The 16,002-nt window shown below is 43.1% G+C and overlaps 1 protein-coding gene across 1 annotated transcript in view; it reads left to right on the forward strand.

Moving 5' to 3' along the window:
• LOC145406364 (organic cation transporter protein-like) overlaps positions 1 to 16,002 on the forward strand; it is a 230,470-nt gene that overhangs the window by 39,649 nt on the left and 174,819 nt on the right. The window contains exon 6 of the mRNA XM_080277527.1: positions 14,151 to 14,254. Within this exon, the coding sequence (XP_080133653.1) occupies positions 14,151 to 14,254 (104 nt within the window). The remainder of the gene's footprint in view (positions 1 to 14,150; positions 14,255 to 16,002) is intronic.

The raw sequence follows: 16,002 nt of genomic DNA on the forward strand, positions 1-16,002 counted from the left end.
ATGCTAGAGTGGGAAATGTAGCAGTTGAAGGTGTAGTTGGTATGCATGGTGTGCCTGGAAGAAATGAAAATGGGGAACGAATGATAGCGATGTGTGTTGAGCGAGAGATGGTGATTGGGAATACGCTGTTTGAGAAGAAAGATATTTATAAGTATACATGGGTGAGACAGGAGGGTGGAAGGGTTGTTGATAGAGCCTTGATGGAGTATGTGGTTGTGTCTAGGAATGTAATAGGAAGATTGTTGGATGTGAGAGTTCTGAGAGGGGAGGGTGGAGGTATGTCTGACCACTACCTGGTGGAGGGAAAGTTAAGAGTAGGTAAGAGATGGGTGAGAGCTAGGAAGGTTAGGTGTGGCAGGGAGGTTTTGAAAGTGAGTGAGTTGGATAAAAGAGAGAAAAAGATAGAGTATCAGGAGAAATTGAAAGATGAGTGGAACGCAGTGAAAGATCGGGAAAATGGCAGCGTGGAGGAGGAATGGCAGTTGTTTAAGTGTGCTGTGGTGGGGCATGCAGAAGAGGTGTGTGGTGTGAGATGTGTGGGTGGTGGAGTAAGATAAGGAAGTGAATGGTGGTGCGAGGAAGTAAGTATGGCTGTGGCTGAGAAGAGACGTGCATATGAAGTGTGGCTGCAGAGGAAGGATGAGATGTCATATGAAAGGTATAAGGAAAAGAGGAATAGAGCGAGAAGGGCTGTGCGTGATGCTAAAGTGGCAGCAGATGAGAGGTGGGGTAGGCGGCTGACTGAGAATTTTCAACAGAATAAGAAAATGTTTTGGAAGGAGGTGAAAAGGGTGCGAAAGGGAGAGTCTGGGAAGGAAGAACGAGTAAAAGCAGAGGATGGAAGGATGTTAATTGAGATGGATGCAGTAAGGAAGAGATGGGCAGAGTATTTTGAAAGATTGTTAAATGTAGAGGAGGAAAGGGTGGCTGAGATTGTGGCAGATAGAAGGGTGCAAGGAATAAATGTGTTGGGAGAGTTGAATGATTCTTTGATCCCGAAGGAGGAAGTGGAGAAGGCAGTAAAGGAGATGAAAACAGGGAAAGCTGCAGGTATGGATGGGTGTCCTGTGGAATGCCTGAAGGGTGGTGGAGTGACTATTGTTGACTGGTTAGTAAGATTATTGAATGTGTGCTTTGAGAAAGGTATGTTGCCAATTGACTAGGCAAGTGCTTGTGTGGTCCCGTTGTATAAAGGCAAGGGTGATAAGTATGAATGTACTAGCTTTAGGGGTATAAGTCTGTTGAGTGTTGTAGGTAAAGTGTATGGTAGAGTGTTAATTATGAGAGTTAGAGAGGGTACAGAGGGAGTGATTAGTGATGAGCAGTGTGGCTTTAGGAGAGGGAGGGGATGCGTTGATCAGGTGTTTGCTGTGAGACAAGTGTGTGAAAAGTATTTAGCGAAAGGCAAGGATGTGTTTTGGGCATTTATGGATGTAGAGAAAGCGTATGAATGAATTGATAGGGAGGCTTTGTGGACTGTTTTAAGATTGTATGAACTTGATGGTAGGTTACTAAAAGGGGTGAAAAGCTTTTATGTAAATAGTAGAGCGTGTGTAAGAGTGGGAAATGGAGTGATTGGTTTCCCGTGAGAGTGGGGCTGCGACAGGGATGTGTGAAGTCGCCTTGGTTGTTTAATATTTACATGGATGGTGTTGTAAGGGAGGTGAATGCAGGAGTTTTAGGTGGTCTGAGTCTGGTAAATGTTGATGGAGGAGAGTGGAATCTGAAGCAGCTGCTGTTTGCAGATGATACTGCACTGGTGACTGTTTCAGAGGAGAGATTGAGACAGTTGGTAGAGGAGTTTGGAAGGGTGTGTGAATGGAGGAAATTGAAAGTAAATGAGAATAAGAGTAAAGTGATGAAGTGTACGAGGTTGATAGATGGTAGGGGGATGAATATAGTTTTGAATGGTGAGTTGCTTGAGGAGGTAGATTGTTTTAAATATCTAGGGTCACATGTTGCTGTGGATGGAAGAATAGATGTAGAAGTGAAGTTTAGAATAAATGAAGTAGGAAAGGTGCTGGGAGGAATGAAAAAAGTGTTTAAATGTCGTTCGCTTAGAATGGATGTAAAGAGAAGGCTGTATGAGGGTGTTGTGATACCGACTGTGTTATATGGGGCTGAAACATGGAATATGGGTGTAGCAGAGAGGAAAAGTTTGAATGTAATGGAGATGAGATGTCTGAGGAGTATGTGTGGAGTGACGCGTATGGATTGAGTGCGAAATGATGAAGTGCGAAGGAGAACTGGAGTTGTTCGGGAGATGGCTGGTAGAGTTGAGCAGAGGGTGTTGCAATGGAGTGGGCATATGGAGAGAATGGATAATGAGCGATTGGTGAAAAAGATAACTAGATCTGATGTGAGAGGTGTAAGACTGAGAGGAAGACCACGAATAGGATGGATGGACAGTGTGAAGAGAGCGCTGGATGCGAGAGGGATGTCTGTTGAGCAAGGAAGAGTGGCTGTGCGTGACAGAAATAAATGGAGAGAAATTGTGAATGAATAAGTGATGACGCAGCCCTGAGGGGATATTCTCCCGCATTTGGTCTGATCAGCTAGTCAGGTCAGGTGCGGGTAAGGGGATGGGTCTGTTATGATGTGGCAGGGGTAAACCAGTTCTGCTGTCGGGCCCTGCTGTGGATGTCACTGACTGCATTGCCCAGTTGACCCTTGTGCGGTGTGATGTGGTGAGGATCTGTCCGTTCCCCCCTTTGGGGCTAAGATCCGAATGAATGTGTTTGAATGGATGAGTAAATGGAGAGTGAGTCGTCCTGTCTCGGCTACCTCCCTTTCCTTGGGGCAAGCAGCCTAGGCATATAGATAGATAGATAGATATATCTGTGGTGGATGGGGGTGCCCATCATCCACTCACTCAGTGTAGAGATGCCTTATGGTCTCTACACTGAGTAACAAGCCAAACGGTTTCCTGTACCCAGGAAGCCATTTACTATGCTGGGCAGTAACCATATAACCAGAGTTTCTGGCAGGGTGAAGCATCTCCCAGATTCCTCTGTCCAAAATCACTTGACCCATGGCGTCCCGTCGACGTGAATTAACGTCCACACGTTTTGTAACTGCCAATTCCGTTGACGTACATAAACGCAAATCAATTGCAAGGTCCCTAATTTGCACAATTTTCAATTTTCGCGAGTGATTTTTGGTACGTATACACGAGACATCTTCCTCTACAAGATGCCAGGCAGGGACAATGCCTTACCCAGCATGACCTCCCCCTTCCCCTGCATGCCATTGTCTCAGCAATTCAACTGTTATCAGTGACCTGGCCAGTAAAGCCATGTCATGCCACAGTACGAAATTCAGGGCCAGAGTGATTCCCCAATCAATGACAATGTGGAGGACAAACTTTACATAGCATTAGAGGAAGAAACAGTCAGAAATGATGATCAGGTAATGTGGCAAAAAAAGGTCAGGTATGGTGATGAGTTAGTGAGTGAAACAATGCTTATAATGCCTGTATTACTGTTTGAAAACCAATATACTCTTGTACTACTTATAAATTCGTACCAAGTAAATAAATAAATACCGTTTATGAGTGGTGTGAAATAGTTACCCTACCATAGAACTCGTTTTCTTTAGTGCCAGCCTGTTAGAAAACCCAGTCAGGTAAGGAGGTACTGCTACCTGGATCGAGTATTTTAAACCTCAAGTGAGCGATTTCTCTATGAATTTTCGATGTTTCTCACCAGAAGCGGAGGTTTGAGCCAAAAAAACAAAAATTCCTAAAATGGTCGGGATTGATGGGAGTCAGTGGTGGAAAAGTGGTCGGGATTGGGCGGGTTAATCATGGCAGTTGTCTCAGAGAGCCTCGGAGGGCCCAACACCTGCACAGGGCCCCGACCAAATGGGCAGATCCACATGGCCATGTGGAATGTGAGAGGTGTGAATGAGGAGAGCAGGAAGTGGTGAATGTGTTCAAGAGTGCGAAATATGCCATGATGGCATTGTGTGAAACGAAGAGGAAAGGGTATGAAGTGGAGGAGTGGGAGGGTGTGAAATGTGTAAGATCAGGAATGAATGAGAGAGGAAGATGCAAGGATGGAGTATCCTTGTTGATGAATGAGGTGTGGCAAAGTAGAATGAGAGACTACAAAGGTGGCAGCTCAAGGTGTATGTATGTCAAGTTCAAGTTTGAGAAGGTGAAAGTGGCGGTGATTGTAGCGTAAGCACTGTGTGAGGACAGGAGTGAGAGAGAAAGAGAAAGACAGGTTTCGGGATGAGCTAGATGAAGTAGTGGGAGAAGTGCCCATGAGCTATAAAGTGATCGTAATCGGGGATATGAATGGAAGAGTAGGCACTGGTCCTGAGGATGACATTATGGGTTGTAGCTAAGCACCAGGAGAAAATGATAATGGGAAGCAACTAAAGGATGTGTGTCAGGAGAGGAAGTTGTGCATTTGTAACTCGTATATCGGACGCAAAGATGTACAGACGTCGGAATAAGTTAGTTTCCTTTTCCGTGGACTAAGGTGTTTGTAACACTGCTCGATGGAGAGCTACCCCCTCCTCCTCCCTTCCTCATAGTCCCACACTTCCACCCAACCCCCCCACTTTTCTCTCCGACCCCATAACCCCACCCGGTACCCTCCATACCCTCGCTCACAGCCAGTTAGGGTTTCTGTACTTCAAGCACCTCTCTACTTACGTCTAGTCGAAATAATTGATAAAGAAATAGTACAGTATGTACATAAATCAAGTCAGTAAAACTTTACTACACGGAGAGAGAGAAAGAGAGAGAGAGAGAGAGAGAGAGAGTTAAAAGACAGGGAGCGACAGGCGGAGAGGGAGAGCAAGTGGAAAAAATGAGAAATGAGACGGCAGTTACGGAGAAAATAACAAGGGGAGAGGCAAGCATCGAACAACTAGAGTTAAGAAAAGAGAAAGAGAGTGAGAAAAAGAGACAGTGAGAGGTGAAATGAGATACAAGTAGTGTGAAAGGGAAAGAGAAAAAGGTGATGTGAATCGAAAGGCTGGGAGACAGGGATGCAGAGACAAAAGGGGTGACAGCTGAGAGAAAATGGGAATGGAGCAAACATAGAAAGAGGGATAACAAAAGGAGAAAGTGAGAAAGAGAGTTGCAGAACGGAACACTGAGAACAATATGAGAAAAATTAGAAAAGGAGGCAAGGTAATGAGGAGGAGGAAGAAAGTGTGTTATTATGGCAAGGACGCAGGGAAAGAACTAAGCAGGATAAGACGAAGGCATTGAGGCTGAGTAGAACGAATGACATTCAGGTAAAAAGGGAGGGAGAGAAATAGAGAAATTAGAAAAATTTGCGGAAAGTTGAGATTAAGGTTGGGAAGAAAATAGGTTAATTTTTAGGGTAAGAATGGGAAGGGGGGATGTTAAGAAGGGAAGACAAGGGGAGGGAGAGGGAGGGAGAAAGGGAGGGAAAAACAGTGGGAAGAGCGGAATGAAAGAAGAGATTTCAGGTGACTGGGAGAGACGGAGAGAGGAGAGAGAAAAAGGAGCATGCAGTTATTAATGGGGAAAGAAAGCAGTGAAGGAAATGGGTTTAGTGCAAGTAAAGAAATTCGGAGAGTATAATGGAGAAAAAAATGTAACACATGTGACAAATGAAAAAAGTAAGACAAAGGTGTGACAAGGAGGGAGAAAGAAGAGTGAGGTAAGGAGGGAGTGACAGAGGGGGAGACAGACGAAGGAAAGGAGAAAGGGAGGAAGGTAGGGACTGAGCAGATAGCTATAAAGAAAAAGGAAGGAGGGAAAAGGAAACTGGCGGTGAGACAAAGATCCAGAGGGAGAGATGAAGGAGGGTGGAGAAGCAGTACACAGACAGGGACAGACAGATAGGTCAACAAATATTCAGAAAGTGTGTGTGTGTGTGTGTGTGTGTGTGTGTGTGTGTGTGTGTGTGTGTGTGTGTGTGTGTGTGTGTGTGTGTGTGTGTGTGTGTGTGTGTGTGTGTGTGTGTGTGCGCGAGCGCGCGCTTCCGTCCCTGTGTCACTTCTAAAACATTGTTCCATTTTTTTCACCTGCTTGTTTTCCTCTTCCCTGCTTCAATATCTCGTCTTACTTTTCTTATCAGCATTTTTTCTGATTGTTCTTACCATTCCAAGTCTCTCTCTTTCTCTTTCACACTTTTTCTCTCTCTTTCTCTCCCTCTGTCTGTCTGTCTGTCTGTCTCTCTCTCTCTCTCTCTCTCTCTCTCTCTCTCGCTTTCTGGGAATAAAGAGATTGTTCTCACAGTCTATGTCTCCTTAATACGGCCACTTCCTGAGTTGCTGTGGAATTTTGGTCGCTCGAACGTCGACAAAAAGAGTTCAGGAGACTAAGGTATCAGGTTCGCCTGAGGGCTGTGGGACTTTTTTAGTAGAAACTCGTAGACTACGAGGTCAGCTCATTAAATTGTTTAAAATCTGAATGAGTGTCACAATCATTACATACAAAGTTTCTTACCCTTAACACGGACTCTGCACACAACCATGGTTGGAAGATGTAAATGAGAAAATATACCAGCAGAATTACATGAAAACTTTTTCACGTGCAAGATCTGCTTAACATGGAACTGACTCAACATGGACGTTGTTAACACTACAATAGAGAAGTTTAAGGGATTCATTGGCAGGATCTTACACTAGAATAAATGTAAACTGGATATGCATTCCCAGGCAAACAAGAAGTATCTCCACGGTATGGGCTGCATAGTCATTAAGATCCTAACTTTTCCCTGTAACTCCTCTCTCTCACTGTGTGTGTGTGTGTGTGTGTGTGTCTGTCTGTCTGTCTGTCTGTCTGTCTGTGTGTAAACGAGGTGTGTATTATCGCAACATTTAATCACAGCAGATTTATTCTCTCTCTCTCTCTCTCTCTCTCTCTCTCTCTCTCTCTGTAAAAGAGGTGTCTACTACCGCAACATTTAATCACAACAGATTTATTCTCTCTCTCTCTCTCTCTCTCTCTCTCTCTCTCTCTCTCTCTCTCTCTCTCTCTCTCACTTTCTGTGTGTGTGTGTGTGTGTGTGTGTGTGTGTGTGTGTGTAAAAGAGGTGTCTACTACCGCAACATTTAATCACAACAGATTTATTCTCTCTCTCTCTCTCTCTCTCTCTCTCTCTCTCTCTCTCTCTCTCTCTCTCTTTCTGTGTGTGTGTGTGTGTGTGTGTGTGTGTGTGTGTGTGTGTGTGTGTGTAAAAGAGGTGTCTACTACTGCAACATTTAATAACAGTAGATCTATTCTCTCTCTCTCTCTCTCTCTCTCTCTCTCTCTCTCTCTCTCTCTCTCTCTCTCTCACACACACACACACACACACACACACATAGTGTGGTAAATCTTTTCCTAACTTGGTTTATGATATATACTGTACTGTTTCTTTATTAGTTGCTCGGACTACACGTAATAGGGTGCTTCTGAAAAGCCTAGTATTCCGGTAGATGCCACTACCATTGAGACAGTCCCCGCACTGTTTGAAAAGCATTTTTTTCTTTGTTAAATATCTACACTGTTGTGTGAAACTGTGAATCAAATAGAACACGTACTGTATATATAACGTAGCATGAATTATTTGTATTTATCATAAACGGAAATTAAACTATCATTGATGGAATATGATGGTCCTATATTAATCAGTGTCTGCTACATTTAGTGCAAGTTAGGTTCTTAATACATAGTTTGTTCAGACTGTAAATTACGCCTACTAGGTACAGTACCTTGACTCAGTCTCTACGTGGGCAGAAATTTAATGCTGAGTAAATACTGGGACTCAACATTTTGCTCACTCCCTTCTCGCATGAGCACAAGACAGTGCAGAGTTTAATTTTTTTCAAGAGAGATTTGTTTTTAAAACAAACGCACTAGGTCTAATGCTTAAAATAATACAATTTAGACTAGGCTACGTGTGGTCTGGTTGGGTTAGATAAAGTAAGGTACTGTAATTGCTTTGGAGGGTCTGAGGGGTCAACACCACGGCCTTCTCAAACCGTGGCAACACGGGTCTTGTGGTGTGCATGGGTGAAGGGAGTGAGCAAAATGTTGAGTCCTAGTATTTACTCAACATTAAATTTCTGCCCACATAGAGATTGAATGAGTCAAGACACCCACTAGCCGTAATTTACAGTCTGAACAAACTGTGTATTAAGAACCTAACTTGCACTAAATGTTGCAGAAATGAAATAATATAAGACCACTGAAATGGCGGGTTGCCACACACACCACAAAGCCAGCCAGGAGACAGGACGTGTGTGCTGGGCAATACCCAGGTCCTGTCTTCCCCACTTACTATTTTTTAACCAGCCCATACCCCACTGACCGGGCTAATGCATGGCCCGCCCTGCACTATATGTGCAGGAAATCTTTGAACGAACGAACGAACGCGGGTTGCCATCACATTCCATCAATGATATTTTAATTTCATTTTATGATAAATATAAACAATTCACCTTACGTCATATATACGTGTTCTATTTGTATTATTTATATTACAGTATATGACATTACTATGATTCACTGTTTCAAACAACAGTGTAGATATTTAACAAAGAAAAATATACTTATTAAACAGCGCGGGGAATGTGTTTTTCCCAATGGTGTGACATCTACCGGAATACTAGCTTTGAAAGCACCCATTAGGGAGGTGTGTGAAGTACAGAAACCCCTAGCTGGCTGTGAGCAAGAGTATGGAGGGTACCTGGTGGCGTTATGAGGTAGGAGAGAAAAGTGGGGGGGTTGGGTGGGAGGTGGGACTATGAGGAAGAGAGTAGGAGGGGGTAGCTCTCCATCGAGCAGTGTTACAAACACGGAAAACGAAACGAACTTATTCCGACGTCTGTACATAACTACACACGGTATAAAGGGAATGGGGATCGTGTTGAAAGAAGCCTGATTGATTACGTGCTCATAGAGAGGTCGATGATGGGAATGGTTGCTGATACAAGGGCCGTGAGAGGAAGATGTGAAGGTCTGTCAAATCATATGATTGTGGTATGTAAGATGAAGCTGAAAGGAGTGAGGTGGACCAGGAGAGAGAGAGGAGCAGTCAGGGAGAAAGACTGAAAGTTGAGAGGCCAAGAATCAAAGAAATATCAAATGATTACAGGACCAAAGTAGAGGAAGAGTTTGAATCAGTGAATTGGAATGAAACGGATCTGGATAGCCTGTGGAATGCATACAGGGATTGATAGGAATGCTAAAGAAGTGTGTGGTGTGGCAAGAGAAACAACAAAGAAAGGTAGAGCATGGTGGGATGATGAGTTAAACTCCTAAATACCGAAGCATGTCAATGTATGTGTTGACCACTTTAGCCCTCTCAGCCGAATAACAAATATAGCACGCCTTGTAAAAAACTCCCTGCACATTGCTCCGCCATAATTGCGACGTATATCCCTTCAAACCAATGAGAATTAACCTCTCCGGCCTCGGGTTGGGTGATCCGACCACTCTGAGGGCAGGTGGGTCACCCCCCCCCTCTCGAGCCACCCATTGCCTGAATGTTTCATCATCTGTCCCGTAATAACCCTCTCTGAAGACCCTCCCACCCCTCTGTACGCCCCAGTAGGACGTTGTTAGTCGAAGTTTATCCCTACCCCAACCACAAGGTCTATTCCATCCCCCTCCAGCCCCCCCCACCTTCCCTCCTACCTTGTATACCCCTACCTACCCTACCCCCTCCCTCCTTTCGGCCCCATACTACCCTCCTACCCCCAATAAACCATCGTGTGATAGCAAGCACGCAGCTTGGCTTGCTTTCCCCCCCCCACGCCTCCCCACCCCCACTCCCCCCACCCCCAACACATTTACACGTGCTTTGTATGTATTGCCTCGTTATTTTTTTTTTTCTGTGCCTTTTTGTACCTGAACATAATAAATGCTTCTCTGTATACTATTCTATACATGCAAACACGTGCAATTACAGGCATCTGAGCCCCAGCCCCCCCACCACCACCCAGCCCCCTCCCCGCACCACCACCCCTCCACCTCGATACATCTATTACTCCCCATACGTAAATTATCTCCCCACACCTGCAAACACCCCTGCTTGCATGGTTGATATGCTAAATCACATAGATTTTGTTTGTTTCAACAAGCCATATTGGTTGTTACCGTAAATGATCTCCCAAGGTTCAATGTACTCATTGTGGGCCTTCTCCCCGATCGAATTTTATCTCGCCACACGTACATACACATAATTTTTCACAGTCGTTCGTCAAGAACTAAAGTGCTCTACTTTGATGAGAAAAGATGGTTTTATCCAACCTCCAAACCTACAAACCTTCTCCCCACAGGGTACTTTATCTCCCCAAAAGCAAGTGATCTACCCACACCCCAAAACACCTATTCTTGGGCTTGGTGTGACCAACAGTATGATATTACAATGATCTGTTTCAGTAATACAAAAAGTTATCAAAACTATGGGTTTTTTAAAATTTTGGGGGGTAACTATTTTTTTTTTTCAACTTTGACGCTCGATTGTGCGGTAACCATTAGGCCTAGGGGGCTGCTGATTGTGCTGTCAGGTGTGTAAATTTTTCCTCTTTAGCCAGAACATATTGATTTTCCCCTTGGTGTACGTCGAAAAAACACTCCAGAATTGCGGCTCCAGTGGCAGACGACCCAGATCGAATTGCGGTATTTAGGGATTAAGAGAGCAGTGGACAAAGAGAGGAAGATGTGGCTAAAGTGGTTACAGGACAGGGATTCAGTTGAAATAGGAACTGAATATACTGAGAGCTAGAAGCACGTAAACTGACTAGTGAAGAGGTAAAAGAAGGAGGTGAATGATGATCTAGGAAGAAAAATGAAAGCAAACCACTCTGAAAATAGGAAGTCACTCTGGAAAGAGGTGCGGAAATGTAGAAGTGAAAGCGGAAAGAAATGTGATGATGTGAAGGATGTAGGTGGTAGATTATTAACCCATGGGAATGAAGAAAGGACCAGATGGAAAGAATATTTTGAAGGCCTGATGAATGCGAATAGAGACAGCAGAGCAGCTGTACTCTAAACACGATTGGTTCGGGGTGGGGGGTGTCGAGAAGGAATTCAGTGCCAGGAGACGTGACACTCGCACAGATGAAGAGTGCTGTGAAGCGGCTGAAAAATGGGAAAGCAGCTCGGGTTGATGAGGTGTATTCAGAGATGCTTAAGTATAGTGGAGAGAGTGGAATGAAGTGCTTGTTGGAGACGGCATGGAGGAGAGAAACTGTGCCAGCAGACTGGAAAAAGGCTGTGATTGTACCCCTGTACAGAAGTAAAAGTGAGTGAAGTGTATGCAAGAATTATCATGGCATTAGTTTATTGAGGGTGGTAGGGAATGTATATGGAAGAATTATTACAGAGAAAGTAAGAGAGATTGTAGATGTCCTAGTGAGTGATGAACAGGGTGACTTTAGGTGTGGCAAAGGATGTGTGGATCAAATATTTGGAATGAGACGGATGGCAGAGAAGGCTTATGAGAAGGACCATAAGGTGTTTATGTGTTTATGGCATTCATGGATCTGGAAAAAGCATATAACCAAGTGGATAGAGAAGGATTGTGTAAAGTTTTGCACATATACAGTGTAGATGGTAAGTTGCCAGGTGCTGTCAAAAGCTTTTATGATGGTAGAAAAGCATGTGCAAGGGTTAATGGGCAACTAAATGAATGGTTCACAATCGGTGTGGGTGTGCAAAAAGGTTGTGTGATGTCCCGATGGCTGTTCAGTATATATATATGGATGGGATGATGAGAGAAGCCAAAACACGAGTAATGGAGAGAGGGATGGCGTTGGTAATGAATGGTGATGGACAGAATATCTCAAATTTGTTGTAAGCTGATGACGCAGTCCTGCTTGCAAATACCGGACAAGAACTTGATAGACTAGTGCAGAGTTTTCCTGATGTCTGTGAGCGTCGTGCGTTGAGAGTAAATGTAGAAAAGAGTAAAGTGATGGTTACTAAGAGAGATGGTGATTCCCAGTGCGATGTTACGGTGAATGGAGAGAGACTGGAATCGGTGAGAGAGTTCAAATACCTGGGTGCAGTGACAGAAAAGAGAGGAAAATGTGCAAAAAAAGTTGAAAGTAGAGTGACACAAGGAAGAAAAGTAGCTGGTGCAATGAAGGCCTTGATAGGAAAAAGAGGCTTGAGTGTTGTAGCTTCACGAGGCTTACATGAAGAAGTGTTAGTGCCAGCCTTAACATATGGATGTGAGACTATGATGTGGCATGAAAATAAAAAGTTAAGAGTAAGAGCAGTGGAGATGGGACTGCTGAGTAATGTATGTGGAGTGTAGAAGGTGGATAGGATACGAAATAATGTGATGTGGAGTGAGGAACTACTGTAGGTGGACACCAGAATCGAAGAGAGTGTACCGAGATGATTTGGTCATATGGAGAGAATGGATAACAATAGAGTGGTGAAAAACGTATATTTGAGCGAATTTGAAGAAGCGAATTTACTATGTAAGCGAATACGTTGTACTTTACTGGTAACTTTAAGATAACTTATAATTCTTATGTATAATCAATATTACAACCACCTAAAAATATCTACTATATCGTAGCTGTCACTGAAGAGTAGAAAAAATGAAACTTTTCACAGCAGGTCAAAACAGGGCTCTCAATGAACTGCAAGAGAAAATAAATTCTTTCCATAAGTGGTCGCCTGTATATACACTTGGTAGCAAAATGCACAGACTTCAGTGTAGGCAGTAAGTTAACCTTAGTACATTACTGCCACCCACAAGGACGACCAAATATACTTGTTGCCAGAAAGTGTGTAATTCCCTCACGCATTTACCGAGTGATTGTTTTCTCTTGGCTAACTGGGTCCAAGCCTTACGACAGGAGTGTCAGGAATATGAAATTTTGCATAGTGGTTGACCTTACCCCAGGTCAGTTTACAAGTGGGTGGAGTTCTGGAGGGCCACCCCAAACCGTGAGGTACAGCAAGTTTTTACCTAGGAAAAAGAATTTTTGCACAATGGTACAGCTTCATTCATTCAAGGCTATAAGCATACTGTGACCCCCAAGGGCCGCCCCCTGTGAAGGGTGGCCCAGAATGAGCTCGTTCAAAATTATTATGCATGACCAAAATTTTTAACCGAAGAACGATGAATTCTAAATATTCACTCTGGCCACGTTTTTGGAAGCGAGGAACCACCGAAGGTCGCTCCAGACAGGGATGGGCGAGACCCTGAGGCTGTTGGCAAAGTTATCAATCACTGCCATATATATATATATATATATATATATATATATATATATATAATTTGCCTGGGAACACGAAAGTTTGCATACTGGTAGGCATTTATCCCAGCCACGCTTTTAGGCAGGATGAGACCCCCGATGTCCATCCCCCATGCCTGGAAAGGGGGGGGGGGAGAGGGCCTAGGGAGACAATGCTAGAGTTATTTTTTTTTCCTAAGAACATGACATTTTGCATAATGGCAGATCTTTACTGGGGCCACGTTTTAGGCGGGGTGAGGCCCCAAAGTCTCCAACTAGGTGTGAAGGGGAGGCTATCTTGTGTTCTGGGCAATGGCAAATTACACGGTCATGATTTTTAACCTAGGAATGAAAAATTTTGCATGCTGGAAGATATATATCCCAGCTACGTTTTGTGCAGTGTGAGATCTCGATGGCGACCTCCATGTGGGGAAGTAGTCTCACGGTGTACGTCATAGTTATTTATGTAGGCATACGAAACTTTGTCGAGTAGTAGACTCCCACCTGGTCCAGGGTTTATAGAGGGTAACTCTTGGAGTTCGCCACTCTGCCTCCCCCTTCAGTAACTATTTCTTTCCCTTTACAATATTGCATCGAGGGTGCTGGAAAGCTGTCCATCGTCTTTCCTTTTCTTTTACGCCTGGTGAAGATATATAATCATTTTTTGCTCGACTGATGGCAAAGTGTAGTCACAAAAAGAGGTCGATTTGACTGGTAGGCACAGAGACTCCTTGATCCTCAATTATTATTTCAACCACTGGTTAACATTCAAGTTATAGCAGTGGCCGCTCCATCAAGTATAAACAAAACCAAAAATGTATTACCATACTGTCGGCTTCCCTCACGACAATAGCGCCACCCCTTCACGATGGCACAAGTTGATGTACTGTATGGCCTACAATGAAATAGCGAAGAAACAACATTCATAACACTGAGTTTATGTTAATCACTAATGTATGGCTGAATGTCAACAGTTCCAGCTGGTGTGTGGAAAGCGGTACTATCGTGCCACGTACCAGAGCATGTACATGTTTGGCATGCTGGTGGGTGCACTCTTTAATGGATTCCTCGCTGACAAGTAAGTACATCTTTCATGTACAATACTAATTCATTGTTCACTGAAAATATTCTTCATTCACCTATCGGGGACGAGATAAACTCCACCACCGGATGTATCATTTTCCATATACTACCATATTTTACACAGCTGTGGGTGCAAGTCCCTCATTTGTATAAACTGTAATAATAAATAAGAGAGAAAAGGATGTGAAGTACTTGAGTATGCATAAAGTTTTTTAATGCACATTACTATTGATTAGGCCTTTTGTCTCCTGCTACGTATCTGGCAAAAGGAAATGGGAGCAATATTAAGGTGTGTAATATCATTCATTCCAGTCTTAAACTAATACTTCTGATCCATTATTACCACATGTATTATTACAGCATTCATGAACAATGATGCTACTCAATAAATTAGATTAGATAAAAGGGAGTTTCATTAGCACTTACAAAAAAGTGTATAAAAGAAACCCAGGAACTTTCTGTTGAAGCATGAAACATCAATGGGTTGGGGCTATCTTGCCTCAAACTTACTTAGTAGTGCTATAGTCTGATCACATTAACATGGTGGTCTCTGTGGTTTTGTAACATGTTGGCAAGTGTGATATGGATTATTGTTCAAAGAATAATAATTATTCTAAAAGTTCACTTTTTCCCTAATGAAACGGTGGAATACGTAACGCAGAATAATATTTCTTTTTCGGCATTGTATTAGCATGGAGGGGGGGGAGGATGAGTTTTTTTTTTTTTTTTCATTTATATATAACTACTCAGCCAAGTATGATATGTACTACAGCCATACATTAGCAATGTGACTGCATAATTATATCAATAATCACTTAAATACGAAGCAATTTCACTGAATAGTTTCATGTGTTAATAACTTAGGTGAACCCCGTAAAAATTCTTTACCTTCTACGCTATGCTTCTACACATTTCAACACATTTTTCTTCTCTTTATCATTGTGTACCTTAGACATCGTTAGAAATGGGCTAATTACTCAGTCATCACTAAGATCTCTCCATAATACTGCTAGCTCACTGATGTACATACCATACAGTTCTCCATCTCGGTATACATATTAGCACAGTGGATCTGAAAGTTTTTCACCTGATTCAGCTATTGCTCATGCTGGGGCGTCTGTTGACTTAGGAATTTTTTCCTTGCACTTGGCTGGGGTTTCTTCTATTTTAGGTGCTATTAATTTGATGACTACTGTTATTAATATGCGTCCACGAGGGATGACGATAGATCGTATGCCTTTGTTTGCCTGGTCGGTATTTATTACAGCTATTTTGCTTTTAATTTCTCTGGCTGTTTTAGCTGGTGCGATTACTATGTTATTAACAGACCGTAATTTGAACACTTCTTTCTTTGATCCAGCTGGAGGAGGGGATCCAGGTTATTTATCAACATTTATTATTTTTTTTTTTTGTGGGGGGGGGAGGGGCATCCTGAGGTTTATATTTTAATTGTGCCTGCATTTGGGATGATTTCACATATTGTTAGTCAAGAGTCAGGAAAAAAAGAGGCTTTTGGAAGGTTAGGTATGATTTATGCTATGTTAGCTATTGGGTTTCATGGTTCTGTAGTATGAGCTCATCATATGTTTACTGTGGGGTTGGATGTGGACACTCGAGCACATTTTACGTCAGTGACAATATCTATTGCGGTTCCTACTGGAATTAAAATTTTTAGGTGGCTGGGAACTCTTCATGGGACTCAAATTAATTATAGGCCTTCTATGTGTTGAGGATTGGGATTAT

The sequence above is a fragment of the Coenobita brevimanus genome, chromosome 8 (genome assembly GCF_032717465.1).
Source record: "Coenobita brevimanus isolate Jiangsu-jjx chromosome 8, ASM3271746v2, whole genome shotgun sequence".
Lineage (NCBI taxonomy): Eukaryota > Metazoa > Arthropoda > Malacostraca > Decapoda > Coenobitidae > Coenobita > Coenobita brevimanus.